General features: G+C 43.1%; 3 protein-coding genes across 4 annotated transcripts; 1 reads left to right on the top strand and 2 right to left on the bottom strand.

Moving 5' to 3' along the window:
• The first annotated feature begins 274 nt into the window (after positions 1-274).
• Positions 275-4,935, top strand: LOC117844948 (shugoshin-1). Of its 2 annotated transcripts, none has more exons than XM_034725803.2 (17): positions 275-537; positions 639-796; positions 925-962; positions 1,069-1,177; positions 1,807-1,830; positions 1,928-1,996; positions 2,073-2,120; positions 2,208-2,307; positions 2,487-2,544; positions 2,651-2,767; positions 2,860-3,016; positions 3,115-3,180; positions 3,266-3,310; positions 3,421-3,514; positions 3,791-3,851; positions 4,090-4,200; positions 4,294-4,935. In XM_034725803.2, exons 1-17 carry the CDS (start codon positions 516-518, stop codon positions 4,574-4,576), a joined length of 1,560 nt encoding a protein of 519 aa, XP_034581694.1. In that variant the 5' UTR covers positions 275-515; the 3' UTR covers positions 4,577-4,935. The 2 variants fall into 2 exon arrangements, with proteins under 2 accessions (XP_034581694.1, XP_034581693.1); XM_034725802.2 differs by having other exon boundaries at positions 277-537; positions 2,205-2,307.
• Positions 4,936-5,258: 323 nt separating this feature from the next.
• On the bottom strand, positions 5,259-6,859 carry LOC117844034 (polygalacturonase). The gene is made up of 4 exons (XM_034724816.2): positions 6,548-6,859; positions 6,296-6,466; positions 5,664-6,200; positions 5,259-5,573 (listed from the first exon to the last, which is right to left on the bottom strand). The coding sequence occupies exons 1-4, from the start codon at positions 6,857-6,859 to the stop codon at positions 5,340-5,342; spliced, it is 1,254 nt and encodes a 417-aa protein (XP_034580707.1). The 3' UTR covers positions 5,259-5,339.
• Positions 6,860-13,544: 6,685 nt separating this feature from the next.
• LOC117844953 (ethylene-responsive transcription factor 1) lies at positions 13,545-15,332 on the bottom strand. The gene is made up of 2 exons (XM_034725816.2): positions 14,996-15,332; positions 13,545-14,331 (listed from the first exon to the last, which is right to left on the bottom strand). Exons 1-2 carry the CDS (start codon positions 15,225-15,227, stop codon positions 13,571-13,573), a joined length of 993 nt encoding a protein of 330 aa, XP_034581707.1. The 5' UTR covers positions 15,228-15,332; the 3' UTR covers positions 13,545-13,570.
• Between the last annotated feature and the right edge of the window lie 1,256 nt (positions 15,333-16,588).

Here is a 16,588-nt window from a genome sequence, read left to right as displayed (position 1 = left end):
ATATTTCATAAAAAGTATTAGTATGAAGTTATGCATCAAAATTATATTTTATGTATAGTTACAATATTTAAAAATGAAAAATTACGGGAATTAAAATTTTCCAAAATAGAAAGTTCGAAGGGGAAGTGGAGTGAGTCGTCGGGATACATGGCCAGAACTGTCCATTCTGGTTTTGAATTCTGCTCCATGGGCTCACCGCGCGGCCGCCTGACAGCCCGGCCCCACCATCTTCTCCCGCAGCCCAATCTGCCCCCCCTCTCCCGAATTCGCACCCCGCGCGCTGAAATCGAATTCATTCCCCTTCCCCCGCGCCGCGCCGCGCCGCGCCGCCATCGCCGCCGCCGCCGCCGCCGCCTCCGCCCCTCCGCACACCGCGACGCCACCTAGCACACCCTGCTCCGACCCGCCGGCTCCCTCCTCGCTCGGCCGCCACCTGTGCTCCTCGCCGGCGGGGCGCACCCGCCCGCCTTCCTCAACCCCTGGAGGCGCGGCAGCAGCCGGTTCCGCCTCCCTCCATGGCCGCAGCCGCCGCCCCCGGTAAGTCCCCTCCCCCCTCCGTTCGGATCCCCCTCCGTTCCAGCTTCTCCGCCCATCCGCGGCGCGGTATCTCAGTTATCGAGCTTCCGCCCGTTAACCAGGAGGCCCGGCGGTCGGTGGCTCGAACCCTAGCGGCGATGGCGGCCCCAGGCTCCGGTCCCCGCCGGGGAAAGGGATCAAGCCCGTCGCGCTCGCCGACATTACCAACGTCGGGAGGCCCAACACCTCCAGATCCGTCAGCATCGGCGACGTCGTCAAGGTGAATTTCATCGCTTTAGCTCTTACATGCTAACAGCCGCATCTAGGTTAACCATGCCATTTTAGTTCGATTACGTTTCTATGCGATAAACTCTTCCCGGGGCTCAATAGCTGCTTGCTTGGTCGCAGGAGAACGCGAAGCTGATTCATCTGCTCACCGAGAAAACGTATGTTGCCTGCCTCTCAGTCCCCTCTCCTTGTTTGTGTGAAAAAGGGAGTGGAAGGTTGCCGTTTCTCTCTCAAGTAATGTGTCTTTGCTTGGCTTCTCTGCAGGAAGGTCATTGAGCTCAGCAGAGTTGAGATGCACAAGCTCCGGATCGCGCTGCAAGTGTCGCGCCAGCAGAATATGCAGCTTGCTCAGACCAATTCGCAAATGCTCGCGGTTCGTCTATATCTCCATCCACTCCCTGTCTCACTGTGGCCGCACTAATACCCTGTCTCACTATGGCTGCACTAATATAGTAATATTGATCTTTTACTCTTGTGATGCTGCTCCTCTGTTGATGATCCAGTTGTATGGCTTGCTTATTGTGAGAGATTCAGTTATGCCTGTGCACCACAATAACACTAATTTTAAAATGAAAAGTCCTACATTTTGGGTAGTTCATATTCAAATTTCCCAACTTATGTATTGGGTTTAACTCAGTTATGTCGGATATTAAAAAACCGAGTAAATTCTCTAAACCTTTTTCTTTAACTTTATACTATCTCCAATCCTGAATGTAACTATATAAATCCATTGTCCTAAATCAAACCCTTTTAGCTTTGACCATGAGTAGCCAAAAAACCATAGAGAGCAACATAAGGCTGACATACTAGATTCATCATGAAAAATACGTTCACAATCTATAATAGGTATTATTATTAAAGTGTCATATTGGAGACCGTGTCAATGTCCTAATGGTCTTATATTTAGGAAGAAATACTCATCAAAGCATCATGAACATATTACTTATTTTATGGTGCAGAATATAGTTCTGCCTAATCTTTCTTTTTTATGCTTCATTGCAGGAACTAAATATGGGGAAAGATAGGGTAAGTGTCTGACTTCTTTTACGTTTGAGTTTCATTGATTATCAGTAATCATATGGTGGTTATTGAATTGGGAATTATTTGAGGATATGACCTGTAGATCAAGACATTGCAACATGAGCTTTCATGCACAACAGCGCTGCTTAAAGTAAAGGATTCAGAGCTCGAGGTAAGTAAGCGCATGGCTTAACTCAGCTTCTTTTTGTTATAGATGCCATGGTTTTATACTTATGTACTGTTTGCAGCGAAAGAATAAAACTGCTAACCAACGGCGGAAGGAAGTAAATTCACAGGTAGGTAGCAAATTCATCAGTAAAATGATCCTTGTTAATCTACAACTATTGTAATTCTGAGTTGTTTGATTTTTATAATGAAAGGAGGTCTTGAAAGCTATATCTTCCAAAGGTGCAGCTGTCGAGGCACATCAAATTCATGGCTCAATAACCAGTGGTGTTGAACACCAGTTGCTTAAATCTCAATGTAAGGCTCACTCTTTGTTGTTTTGTGAATTTTTTTACTGCACTCAGCAATCATTTCATCTGTTGTACCTCAAGGTTTTGAACTGCCTTATTTAACAGAAAGCATTGTACAACTTCTATTTTGCCTTGAGTCAGCCACTGTTAAGCTTCTAGTTTTCACTTGATTCAATCTCTTCTCAGCTGCCGTGCCATCAAGGACTGATTGTCAAAAGCCACCACAAGATGCAACAATAAAGAGGTATATTTTCTGGGTTTACTAATGTTCAAGCTGGAGCTGCAACCAAATTCTAGATAGTATGATTTGACAAAGGGAATATTTTTTGATTGAGAATTTCTGTGGATAGGGGCAAAAATAAGCGGAAGTCAGGATCAAATGAATGTATAAAGGACACTAATATAATGCAGGAACACTACGAGCCTCATTTGCAACCTATTTTGTCACTGGATCATGAAGATCGGAGGTACTTCTTGCTTATGGAATATGTTCTTCATTGCAATATTATCTGATTGAAATTCGGAGTTCATTATGACTCTTGACTAATTATATGATCAGGAAGACTCAACGACGAAGGTCTTCTAGACTGAATCAAGTACCTTGTGAAATCGCAGAAGTATCTCACAAGACATTGCATGAGGATATTATAGTTCCATCACCTTCTTCCACTTTAAGTGTTCAGAAACATCATGGACCAACCGCTGGAAAAGATACAGTAAGATACTTTTTCATATATTTCTTTCCTGTCTCTAAAGAGTTGATTAGAATCAGGCGGTTCTGATCTGGTGCAATATTTGCGGATATATTGTGCAGGGGAAGTCACTGCAAAATGAATGCAGTGCAGTAGTGCATGAAGAATTAATGTCTTCAGTAGTAGAGGTATAGTAATGTTGCAGTTTGATTCAGCTTCTAGGTATTGATGTTAATATGTTAGCTTTTGACCGCTAGTGTTTGATCATATCAGGAAATTGAGATAAATGAACAACCACAAAAGGGAGTGAATTTGAAGGTAGGCAGTGCATTTATTCAGTTAAGGAAGTGTTGCACGTATCTCCATTTACCTATGTAGAATCTTAATTATATGCTATAAGCCTACTTGTTTCCTACAATGTTATTCAGGTACAAGAAGCTTGTTCCAGCGTTACCAGAGTTGAGGCTCATCAAATTGATGTTAAGGCCTGCGACACCAAACATAGCCATTTGGCTAGTCAATGTAATGCCCCCCCCATCTTTCTAGCATTTCTTATGTACCGCTTAATCAACGTTGTCCAGTTTGTTTAAGATGAAACAATTGCAATATGCTAGAAAGTTCAATAAATATATTCTTGTCGATTTGTGCTCATAAGTCATAAGTACATACTGCATGAAGGGAATTTAATCTTAAACCCCAAGGATAGTATCCCAACTAAATGCTAATTGCTGCATCTTTTTTTTTGAACACAATTTTTGAAGAATAATTAATCTGCACTCAATCACCATTCCTTTACAGCATCTGTGCCATTTAATATCACTGAGCCCCCCAAGCCACCAGAAGACACCTGTATCAAGAGGTAAGGCTCATCCCTTTTATTGTTGTTTAAAATGCAATTGCAGCCAGGGTTGGGAAAAATGGTGATTACTGGGGTCTTGAGTTTTCAGTTTTCCCTTTTCACCCCCCTAAGTGTCCTTTTCAGTGGGCCATGATAGGGTGGTATTATTTTGCCCCACTCAAATGAGGCCTAGAAGACTTACAGAACCCTGATTGTATCTCAGTTGTACTTCAAACAATTTACCAGAAAGTTTGTGCAGGAGCTCAAACAAACAGAAGTTGGCATTATGTGAAACTGGAGAAGCTGTAGAGGATGTAAATTCTAAGTGTGGCGTGACTATCAGTGAGCAATTGCGCCAAGAAAAGAAGAGGTTAGTCTTGCCTGCTTACTATTCCCTGCATTCCACCAATACAATAGTCTCCAACTGGAACATAACGGCCTTGGTTGGCCTTACTATTTGCAGAAAATCTCAAAGGAGAGGAACTGCAAGATTGAATTCAGTATCCGCTGAGAACACAGACAGCGCTTTTGAGACTCTGCAAGAGGATGTCATTGCTCCTTTGGCCTCTTCCAGTTCGATTGCCTCCATGGAGCAAAAGACAACTCAAAAGCAGAATGATGCTTGTTCTTCAATGAAATCTACTGAGGGGCAGGTGGTGGCAGGGAGGAGGTCTTTGAGGCGGGCTGCTGAAAAGGTCGTCTCTTACAAGGAGATACCCTTGAATGTTAAGATGCGACGACCTTAACTACCAGGAGAGCCATCCATTGCACTGTGATTTGTGTAGACATGTTGTAGTTTACTTTCTTTGCTAGCCTCAGCAGGAAGCTTTCTTGTCATTTTTTTGTTGCAGAATTAGTGACTCACTGCACCTTTAGCTCTGCTTCAAACAGATAATCGAAACCTGTTGCAGCCTTGTCAATAGCTCTTGCTGCCGTTCTTGTTCTGATGGTGTAGTGTTGCAGCTGATACTAGCAGGAGATGTACCACTGTGTTGTTTTGAGAAAATTATTAATTTTGAGAGGGAGAAAATTATTAATTAGCTGTAATATGATTTATGAACAATGCATCGCGTACGTGATGTTGAGCTCACTGTTGATTTGCTAAGCTTATGGCATAGTGTACTCATAAACTTTATCACATCACATTGGCGTGGCAGCTTAACTATGAGATCGTACGGCTCGTGTACGGTTCAGCGTTAAGAAATGAGAACATATGTTTTTTTTTACTATATCTTCCCATTCATCTACTCCCTTCGTTTCAAATTATAAGTCATTCTAACTTTCTTGGAGAGTCAAACTATTTTATGTTTGATCAAAATTATAGAGAGGGTGATAAAGATTTATGACACCAAATAGGTATACTATAAAAATATATTTAATAAAGAAACTAATGATACTTATTTGCTATCATTAATATTAGTACTTTATTGTATAAATTTGAGATGTTTTGGCTCTCCAAGAAAGTCATTGATTTAAAACGGAGGAAGTATGTATGTAGTTTCTATTTGATCAATTGCCTAGAGTACATGGCTGTGGAGCGACAGTCCCCGATTTCCTCCATTTTGCATTCTCACAGGTGCTCTTGGCAACACCATCGCCTCCCTTGAGAGTCAGCTTGACGTTCTCCAATGTTATGCCGTGGCAAGGCACACTTGTGCTGCATCTCAGCTTAATGGCTTCTTTTGATGCACTTGTGCCTCTGATGTTCTTGAACAGAACATTGCTCACCTCTACTGCTGATTTCTGTAAAAGATATTTGAAAAAAAAAATCTGAGGTCACATGCCTGCAATCGCACAGTTTGATGTGCATAGGACCCGTTTCTAGATCATTACCTGTTTCCTGCATGGTGTGGCTGAATCGCAGTAGTTTTGGTCGATGACGATCGGGTTCCGGACATCACCCATGACCATGTTCTTGAAGACGATGTTCTTCGCGTAGCCCCTGCCCCCTTGCCACGTCTTGATGCGAGCTCCGTTCGCCGTGCCATATAGCCACGCCGTGTCCACCGTGACGTTGACGACATGAGCTCTGGAGCCGCGGTCGCCTAGGCTGCCGATGCTGATCCCGTGCCCCGGTCCGCACACGATGTTGCTTGCATGGAGGTTCTCGGTCCCGTCCTCGATGGACATGCAGTCGTCTCCGGTCTTGATGGTGCAGTCTCTGACTTGAACATGCTTGCTGCGGGTGATGTGGATGCCATCGGTGTTCGGGCTGGTGCCTGGTGCTGTGATTGACAGGCGGGCTATTTTGACGTGGCTGCAATCCTCTACTGACATGTGGATTTGCTGGCTATTCACTAGCTTCAAGTTTTCCAGTTTGAGGTTTTTGCAGGAGTAGAATGTCAGGGCCGTTGGAGCTTGTTTGCATGGCTGAAAGGAACAGAAAAACAAAAGGTCTCGAATTTCACAGTATATTAACAAGCTTTCTGGAGTTGAAAAGGTACTTTTCGGGGAAAAAAACTTACAGGTCTTGAATTAGTTTTACATGAATTTTGCCACCAAATCTTGCCATTTCCATCGATGGTCCCGCCACCTGCGATGGTTAGTCCGTCGACATCATGGAACATAATCCAGTGCCTGTTGGTCTTCTTGCTCCAATGTGACCCCTTTGGAGGAGCCATCAAAGTTCCTTCGATCTGAATTGAGTTCATGTGCAAAGTAGCATGAGAAGGGACATAAATCTGAACATATGTTTGCTAGCAAGGATTGATACTCACCATTAACATGATGCTAGATTTGCATGGACCAGACAAGGTTACATGATTGATGAGGTGTCTCTTGCCCCTGGGAATGAGCACGACCGCAGATTGCGAAGAGGAGCATGCGGCAGCCCAGGTTTTTGCAATTGACCTTGTGTCGTCATGGCGTCCATCGCCATGAGCCCCATATCTACGCACATTGAACACCTTCTTTGACTCTAAAGATCTGCCTCTAAGAGTGATCCCATTGATGTCTTTGTCTGCTCCAACACTCCACAAGAAGAACACCAGAAGAGTTGCCGACAAAAAAACAACAATATTGGAGCCCATTTCTGTGCATCACAATTCCAACCAATGTACAATTAATGAAGAAATGCAAGTACAATGGCTAATTTTGTCTATACCATACCTGCTTGGCTGGAGACGAAGCGTTGGAGGAGGAAGTCTATTTATATGTGCCAAGATTTGCTGGAAACCTTTGCAACTCGGGTTGCTTTTGTGGTCGACTAACAAGGTTGGTACAGATTTTTGGAGTGAAGCAGCAGAAGATGTGATTTTGTAGGAATGGGATTCGAGATAAATGTGCTCGAAATACTTGTGTCATTGCAGCATAATTCTCAGCTAAGCTTGTTGAACAATAAGCATTATGACAAAAGAAAGGTTAAATTTATCGACAAGTGGAAACATATACATTTGCTTGATCAGTGCTCCACTCTTCATACCCACTAACCATACATGAAGAATTGAACCCTGACAGATGTACGAGCCTCATGTCTCCAAGTGTTGTCTGATTAGCCTATAAAAGTGATAAGTTAATCATCTCACACATCACTAAATGTAACGGTTGGTTTCCATGTAAGATGGCTGCTTCAGAGTCTAGAAGAACTCTGAAAGTTTCAGCTATATGATATCTGCTGAGAATGGAAATGCCTTGGAGGCCAAGGGATCAAATGAGAAGAAAGGTTGCCGATTTAAGGAGATTTCTACAGCAAAAGATTTGGCAACGTAAGAAAAGGCATCCAAGCTTGGCAAGGTGCAGAAACCTTTTTGGCTCCTTGAATGGAAACTCTAGGAAGTACACAACTTAATTTATTTCTGCTTTCAAATATGCATGCCCATGTCTGTTAAAATGTACCAATTTAACTTTGTTTTGCATCATTGTTCAAGTGTAATCAACAACAACCCCATTACGAGCTAGTGGCAACAACAATTTGATGACACGGCCACCTATGCATGTGAGACATTTGAAGTAACTTTTTGAGGCTAAGCATTTGAAGTAACTTCCTATTCTTCTCATGATCGGGTGGACAGTTGTCCATCAAGATACTGCATTTGGCTGCAACTTTTGGCTTCTATATGTGGGAATTACACTATCAGTCAGTAAAGTGTTTGGTCTTTCAACAGGAATACAGTGTTTGGTCTTTCAACAGGAATACAATAAAACTGTGAAATGAAAAATGTAGAAAATAGTAGATGCATATAAAGGAATGAAACAAATTGATGAAATAGTGCTCAAACCACATCTGTCGAGCCCCATATTGTCTAAGCTTATAGTATATTCAAGTGTTAGAGATAATTACCTCATAATTAGTGAAGCTTGTTATTCCAATTTGTTCATCTCATCGAACGAAATCCATATAAAAAGCTCTCTTCCAATTAACTAGTTAGACTGCAAGACAACATACATATTACTTTGTCAAATTGAAATATGGCTTAGAAAAATTCTGATAATATAAAGTTTGTATTCCTGCATATTTTGAGTGCAGATATGAGTATGATACAAAATGGGGAAACATGTTAATCAGATGGAAAAATCTACACCACATCCGCATAATTTTAAATACAGTAATTGGATGCTAGGGACAACTTGTATCCGTTTTACACCTCTACTGCATAAATATTTCTTACAAGACTAATTATATCCGGCACTAGAGCCAGAAAAACAGACAGAAAAGGTTCATGTGAAATCAGATGCATTTCATCAGCACCAGTGCTCCACATTCAGAGCCCACTAGCTAAGCCGAGATCTAAGATAGTAAGAGTTGCAACACAATTCACCTGATCAAACACAAGCATATTTGACTTAAGGGACCTGCCTATAGGCCCACTCATGTCTCCCGTTGTTGAGAAAACTATCACATTGGACACAACTTTTAGCGCTATCTATGTAGAAAAGATTGGACCAAAGCTGTAAAGCGCGATGCAGAAATGTTAGTACAATGCCTAGTTCTTGTTCTTAAGATGCTTCAATTCGCTCCTTTGTTGGAGACTATTGGTTCAATCAGGATCTCTATTTAGATTCGTTTACATGAGATGCGAACCTTTGCAACTATTCAGGTTGCTTTTGCAGTTAACTAACAACCAACAAGGTTGGTACATATATTTGGAGTGAAGCATAGGAAGACCTAATTTGTTGTGTTGCTGCATCACAGAGCATAGGTAACTGCTTCCAGCTAATTAAGCCACTTCTCCCACTGAATCGTAGGACTAAGATGAACAAAAAAGGCAACCGGTATGAGGGAACACAAACACTTCATCAGTGCTCCACTCTTCAGACCCACTAAGCTTCCCTGAAGAATTGAACCCTGACAGATGTACGAGCCACATATCTCCAGTTGTAGTGTAATTCGCCCGTGAAAGGCACCGTGATAATTAAAGAGCTCATTGCTCCTAATGGAAAGTCACCAGAACAAATAAAAGTATGTGATGTCAATGTCAACGCGGCAGCACTACCGACATGTTCAACCCTGAAAGTTTCAACTATTAGCTGAGAAAGCAAAAGCATGGGGAGCTAAATGGGCTAAATGCCGACAACAATTTGGCAGAATATAATACCTGTGAAGCTGATCAGTTGGCACCATAGTTTTCTGATTACAACTGTCTAGTGGTCACAGTATAAAGCTGACATTTTTATTTTTTAGCCCTTTTTGTGAAAGATTCTCACAAATAGGCCCCTAGCGGAACCAATTCCAAAAATGGACCCTTAGCTTGGCGCCATCCACGCTGGCGCCAAGCTACAACGTCTCGGCGCCAGCCATCCTGGCGCCAAGATCTTTGCGCAGCTGCTGACGCGGATGCCGACGTGGCGGGGGCTTGGCGCCAGCCATGATGGCGCCAAGCCTTGGCGCCATGGATCTTGGCGCCAAGCTTGGCGCCGTAGATCTTGGCGCCGAGCTATCTACGCCTTACCTCTTCGCGTTTCAAACTAAATAAGTATAATTATTCCGAGGAGTGTGCAACAAACTAAGTTGTGGTTCAACATTGGGGTTTGAACTCAGGTCTCCAGGATAAGGAACCCACCTCCTAACCAGTTGAACCATAGCTTAGTTTGTTGCACACTCCTCGGAATAATTATACTTCTTTAGTTCGAAACGCGAAGAGGTACGGCGTAGATAGCTCGGCGCCAAGATCTACGGCGCCAAGCTTGGCGCCAAGATCCATGGCGCCAAGGCTTGGCGCCATCATGGCTGGCGCCAAGCCCCGCCACGTCGGCATCCACGTCAGCAGCTGCGCAAAGACCTTGGCGCCAGGATGGCTGGCGCCGAGACGTTGTAGCTTGGCGCCAGCGTGGATGGCGCCAAGCTAAGGGTCCATTTTTGGAATTGATTCTGCTAGAGGCCTATTTGTGAGAATCTTTCACGAAAAGGGTTAAAAAATAAAAAAGTCGGTAGTATAAAGTATACCATCAATTACCACAAGTGTTTGGTATACATGGCAAAGGAAAACTAAATGTGGATTTAATAATCAAATATGAAAATTACTTTGACGAGGTATACTTGTAAGGATGGTTACCTCCAAGTTCCGAATAAATAAAAGCTAACCACTTGAAAAGTACCTTCAATTGTCATTTGTCAGGATTAGGAGCACAAAATAGTCATGCAGAATCCAACTGCAATTCATTAGTGCTCCATTCTTGAGATCCACTTGGCCTCACTGGATTGAGAAAGTATGATTCAATCAGGTAGTTAAAACTGGGGAGGACAATCTGAGCACCTCAGATTCTATAACTGGAGGGCAAATTATAGTACATCCATTATTATAATGAGTAAATAGTTAAATTAATTCAAAAGTTTCGAACTAAAAAATTCTTCAGTACCAATCTTTCATTTGCTGACTCAAGTTTTCAACATGATTCCTCCGTTTCGAAAGTAATAGGAGGAATAGCCTCTTTACTTGCAAGGCCCAACTAATTAAGGTCGTTGTTCACCTGCTTACTGTGGAAAATCTTATGCTAAGAAAAGAAATCTCCCCAGACAGTGAAGCTTTCATCCAAATCAGCTCCATATGCTCGCTGCTGTAAAAATCGATTCCTCCTGGCGCCGTTTTTTTTTTTGGGGGGGTGGGGGGGGGGGGGGGGGGGGGGGGGTTTCCTCAATTTTTTGGCCAGTATCGGTATCAAACAGGGCCATGGTATGGTGAACACTGTGATTTTCCTTTGCCAGTTAAGAGCTTACAGTGGAAACAGCAGGTAAATAACTCAGGAACCAACAAGAAGCTCTCACTGGCATTTTTCACTTGTCGTTTTTCTTCCTAATAAACTTGTCAATTGTCGTTAGCACCATTATACCACCATTGATAAACAAGGAAAAGAAAGGAACAAGTAGCTACCTAGCAGTACAGTACTACAGCTCCTCCATTCGGCGAGCTCGTTGAAGCTGCAGCAGGTTCCCAGTGTACACACCAACTCCATGTTTTATGCAGCTCCCAAAGTCCGCCACATCCGTGCAGGTTCCCGTCCTCGGATCATACATCCGAAGCGCACCCATGTTATAATTGCGACAGCCTTGCCACCTGTTACTGTCGGTCGTCACCCACAAGGCGACCCTCCCGTCGTCCATCACCCACAATGGCTGCACTGGAGCTGCCCACACCTGCAGGTAGATGTAGTCCTCAAGGCGCCCCTGGATGACCGACGTCGCAACCGTGCACCGCTTGCGCCAGACAGCCCGATCGCCGTCGCCGGAGCCCACGAGGAACCACATGTCCATGGTAGAGACGGAGAGCGCCACCGCGGCGGGGAACCCGTTCACTCCGGCCAAGCTTTTCTTGTTTTACAGATGTTGGTATTTTAAGGTGTGTTTGGTTGGTTGTATTATTTGATTCATGTATGAAATGATTCAAAATAATAATGATCCTTTTGTTTGGTTGGGTGAATTGGACCAACTCATTCAGGATGAGGCCATCCCACTTAATACATTATTCTACTAATTAGAGTGAACCATATGGTACAAGTAAATTGTTTGAACCATCCCATCCAGGATCATCTATGCATGCACCACATGATGCATGCAACCAAACACACCCTTAGTTATTCTAGCTAGGACAAAACAAAGAAAATGCTAGAGGAGACATCTATAGATCAAGAGAGATGATAGAGTCTTCACTATATTGATCACATTGAGCCTTTACAGTCACATTGGCCTCCTATTCAAGTATAGCGAGGCGAACTGAGATATACTGATCCAAAATATTCGAAAGCAGCTAATGACTACAAAAGGTCGAACAAGGAATTTGCTGCGCCACTTCGTCTCGTTGTCGTTGATAACTAAACCTGATAAACATAATTGGTTTGCTCCAAAGTCTCGTGGTCGCTCACAGCTGGCTCTCAATCTGCATAAAATTGTGACATCTCTCTCCAATCAGATTAACTGAACCCAAAGTGTAGCTGCTAACACATCTTATCACTGTTCAAGTAGGAGCTGTATATATACTGAAGACAATGAGAAGACACCCAGCAAGTAGTATCGATATCTTCTTTCATGAAGCTGGTTTAAATTGCTTTCACATGATCGGGGAAGAAGAAAAGTGTGAGAGGAAACCTGCATTTCTTCACCTCGCACAAGTAGTACCTAGCATGGAGCTGGATATATGGATCATAATTTTCAGGCTTGGGATCTTGGTTCATGTGGGTTCAGGGGAAATTACTACAGGTACATGATATTGATGTGTTCCTTAGGTCAACATTAAGATACAAATCAAAAACTAAATACCAATTCTTGTTCCACTTACTCTCATCTCGATCAAATGGCTTCAGGTGGCGATGGATTTTCGTAACTGGTACACTTTATATTCACCGGAAGTTGGTTTTCAGTTGGCAACGACGGAACTTACAAAAACTCGTGAATGCACTTCACTTCACTTTGCTCTACATTTTATATTAAATATATATCTATTTATATATGTTCATCTTTGGACATCCTTTCTAGTGGTCTATATGTTCATCTCTGGAGATCCTGGCATACATATAGGTAGCACTTGATTTTGTTTTAAAACTGGGTGTGACAGCCAAGATCCCTAAGGTCCTTCCAGAATACAACTGTTTTGCCATCATTTGCCTTGCATGAAGCAATCATCATGAACTGATTGGATAATCTTAGGATATCTCTCTTGGAAAAGGAACCCACCAACCCTCGTGCATGTGGTGGATTGCCACGCTTGTAAAGACATTTCCAGGTCAGATGAACCCATGGGAGATCTGCCTTGTTATAGAATTTGTGCATGAATTTCAAAAGCAAGGCATTATTATGTGTCCTGATGTTTATAATTCCCAAACCTCCTCCTTCTTTGCTTCTACATGCATTTTTCCAAGCAACTAAATAGCCTCCCTTTCTATTGATGTCCCCGCCATTCCATATATACAGTGCTTCACATATTTTTCTATCTGGTCACAATAATGTTTAGAACCAAGCACCATTTAGACTGGAGGAAAAAAAAAGATAGGTTGTTCGACACATAATAGTTGTCACCATACATAGTAAGGTACATGTTCAGTGCCAATGACTACTTAAGAAAAAAACTGAACATCTAACACATTTGCTACTGAGCGCCTACAGTCGCCAGTCGCCTGACATGGGCTCTTCATTATCTCCGGAATATTATTCCTGAAACATAGCAGAAAATAAAATTATTCGGGATACACAGCAGAAAATAAAGAATCAAAGCAATGAAAATTTCAAGTATCAGAAAGAGGCGAGCTTTATGACTACTGCAGATTCTTACCAGAGCTCTAGGAACAAGCACCAGTAGCTATAGGCATCAACCTCAGAAGATATCACTAGGCATGGGCATGTCATCAAAGTTCCAAAGGTTCATGTTGCTACCAATATCTTGGGATTCATCACAGCCCAACAAGGTGTTGTTTGACTCATCTGAACTGCCCATCACGAAATTCATATATGGCTCCCACTCAAAGAGATCAACACTAGCATCACCTGTCAGAGGAGGCACCATAGCATCAGCGGTGCCCTGGAGGAATGCAGACTCATCAACCTCATTCCTGGTGTCATTCTCCAGGCTGAAGTTTGAGCTACTGAAGGAATTCACCAAAGGTTCCTGAACGGAGGCAGCAGAATTCACCAAAGGTTCCTGAACTGAGGCAGCAGAATTCTCCAGACTGATGTTTTGAGTCTGCATGAATGGCTCAGGTATGGAGTGGTCGACAACAGGGAGGTGATATACAGTTGAGTTGGTCATGTTGTTGACAATCAGCTTCTTTTGAGTGCCCGCCTTGGCTACTTTCACAGACGTAGGCTCAGCAAGGCGCTTCTCAGAAGCCACTGGAACCTCATATGGGAAGTTGAGCTTCGCCTTCTTGCCATGAACCCTGCGTGCCTCAGCATCATAAGCTCTGGCAGCTTCTTCAGGAGAGTTGTAAGTACCGAGCCACACACGAGCACCTTTATAAGGATCTCTGAATTCAGCAGCCCATTTACCCCAAGGGCGACGGCGGATACCCCTGAATTGGTTCTTTCTCTTCATCACATCAGGGACATCAGTACGAGCTGCAGTTGTGTTTAATCCATCTGAAGAAATGAAGGAGATCAACATAAGGCATCAGATACTCCATGAAAAGTTGGAAGTATGTTTCTATACCATAGCACAGACTACCATCAAAATTCAGTTTTTTGTTTATAAAAGACCTTCAGAGTGAAATCCCTCTACGTACCTATCTTCATTCAGAAATATCAAAGCTTCCCTATAGCTAGTCTGTAGTACAAGATTGTTTCTTTTCTGCCAGTTAACAAATAAATCTAAACACAATACATAAAGGAGCCAAATCAAAAAGGGAATAAATGATTTCATACCAAGCTAAGGATTTATATAGCTTTGACCATTCATGAAAGAAGGTATCACAACATTAACCCAAATTGGATGCTGAAATTAAATTTCTACTAAATAAATGGGACAAAAAGTACTAGTACAACAGGAGAGCAATGGAAAAACTAAATTGCAAGCTATGTGACTTTAGTTTCTCCCCCTCTCCCGTTCAAGCAAAAGCCCCACCTAAGGATGCAAATCTACATCTGGAACACCAAACAAGGTCATGCAATCGTACAAATCCCCAAACCAGAGACCCAAAAATCACAATAATTTACCAATCGAGTAGCTAAGGGATCGCCCATGTTTTGCCCTAAGCTACTAGCCCACCAAGGCAAATGAAAATTTACGCCGATTAAAGTCATGTACCTCTGGCGACCATGCCACTTGGGGCAGTGAAGTGCTTGGCCTCATCCTTGGACACGACCACCGATTTCTCGGACTCCATGAAGGCAGTGATGTCCTCCTCCTCGCGGGCCCTCTTCCGATTTCCTACTCCTGTGCCCCTCGACTTCTTGCTATCCCGCAAGAGGTTGCCTGTTGTGACCTGCGGGCGCCGCGATGGCTGGACAACATTGGGGACCACAGCACCGCCACACATGGCTGGCAGCTGTTACTTGCTACCCTGTGGGGCCACGGGCTGCACCAGATAGGATGGTGCACGAGGGGAATCTGAAGCTGGTAGCGCTTTGCCTTGTTTGCTGGAGGTGGGATGCAGAGCGAGTGGGAGGAAAGGCTCTCGGGGCGGGTTTATATAGAGCTAAGGAGATGGAGTGGTGGAGGCAATGTAATTCCTAAAAATTGTTGGGACCTATGTGAAAAAATCTAACATCTAAGTTGGATGTAAATTTAAATGCTACTAGATCCATCCAAAAACAAGTTAAGGTATCCAACTATGTACCTAGATAAATGTTTATTTCATGTAACACTTAGAATAGAGCTAGTGACCATTCAAAAAAAGGAACTAAGGTAGTGAAACAAAATAATTACAATAATTAATTTCTTCATTTTTATGGTTCGTCATGAATTAAATTTCCGAACCTTATTTGTATAAGACAATGCTTGCAAGTTGGAACAATTGAATACTAGATCAATTGGTGCACACATACACAAAAGATGACAAGAACAAAACTAACGGATGGACTTGTATAATCATCAATATAATTATTCAATGGAATAGGTAATAAAAAATTGGGAAAATAGTGATTTGAGGTTTACTTGACAATGGACGGACAGAGTGATCTAATTCTGATCGTTGTCACTAGGCGCTAGCCGATGGTCGCTGGACCTCTATTGTCCATCTCGCTAATAGACAGGTACCTGGGCACATGTTGAGTGACGTGTCTTGGTGTCACGCAAGATGGAGGAAGCTTTGAGGCAACCACGAGGCGAAAAGTGCGGAAAGGACAACACGCCAACAAATACTAGAAATAACGCAAGACCTGAGAGGCTTCAAGGCAACGATGAGGTGAGAGAGTGGAAAGGGTAACACGCCAGTAAACGCTAGAAGTAACGCAAGACTCGGGAAGCTACAAAGCAACCACGAGGCGCAAGAGCAAAAAAGGGCATACGCCAACAAACGCTAGAGGCCACACAAGACATGGGAAGCTTCAACGCAACCAGATGGTGCAAGTGGAGAAAGCGCAGCATGCCAACAAATGCCATAGGTCATGCACTCCACATGCCCACGGCCAATGACATATGAGAATTGATCTGGAAACCAATCGTCCTATATTCGCCTGTGAAAGAAATTGTTTGACATTGGGATGAACAACTAAATTGGGTAGTGAATAGTAAAAAATAAGCCTACTATAGCCTTATACATTCCGAACTTAGCCCAACTTGCAACTCTGGTAGGTTTGGGACCTATGTGCCCGGAAATCCTAGACCCCTCCAGGGGCATGCCTCGGCTAGGATGGAACATATATGGCACAACGTGGCTAGATATAATGAATTTATTTC

This window comes from Setaria viridis, chromosome 2 (assembly GCF_005286985.2).
Source record: "Setaria viridis chromosome 2, Setaria_viridis_v4.0, whole genome shotgun sequence".
Taxonomy (NCBI): Eukaryota; Viridiplantae; Streptophyta; class Magnoliopsida; order Poales; family Poaceae; genus Setaria; species Setaria viridis.
The sequence above is the reverse complement of the archived record's forward strand: the minus strand, read 5'-3'. Positions and strand labels throughout refer to the sequence as shown.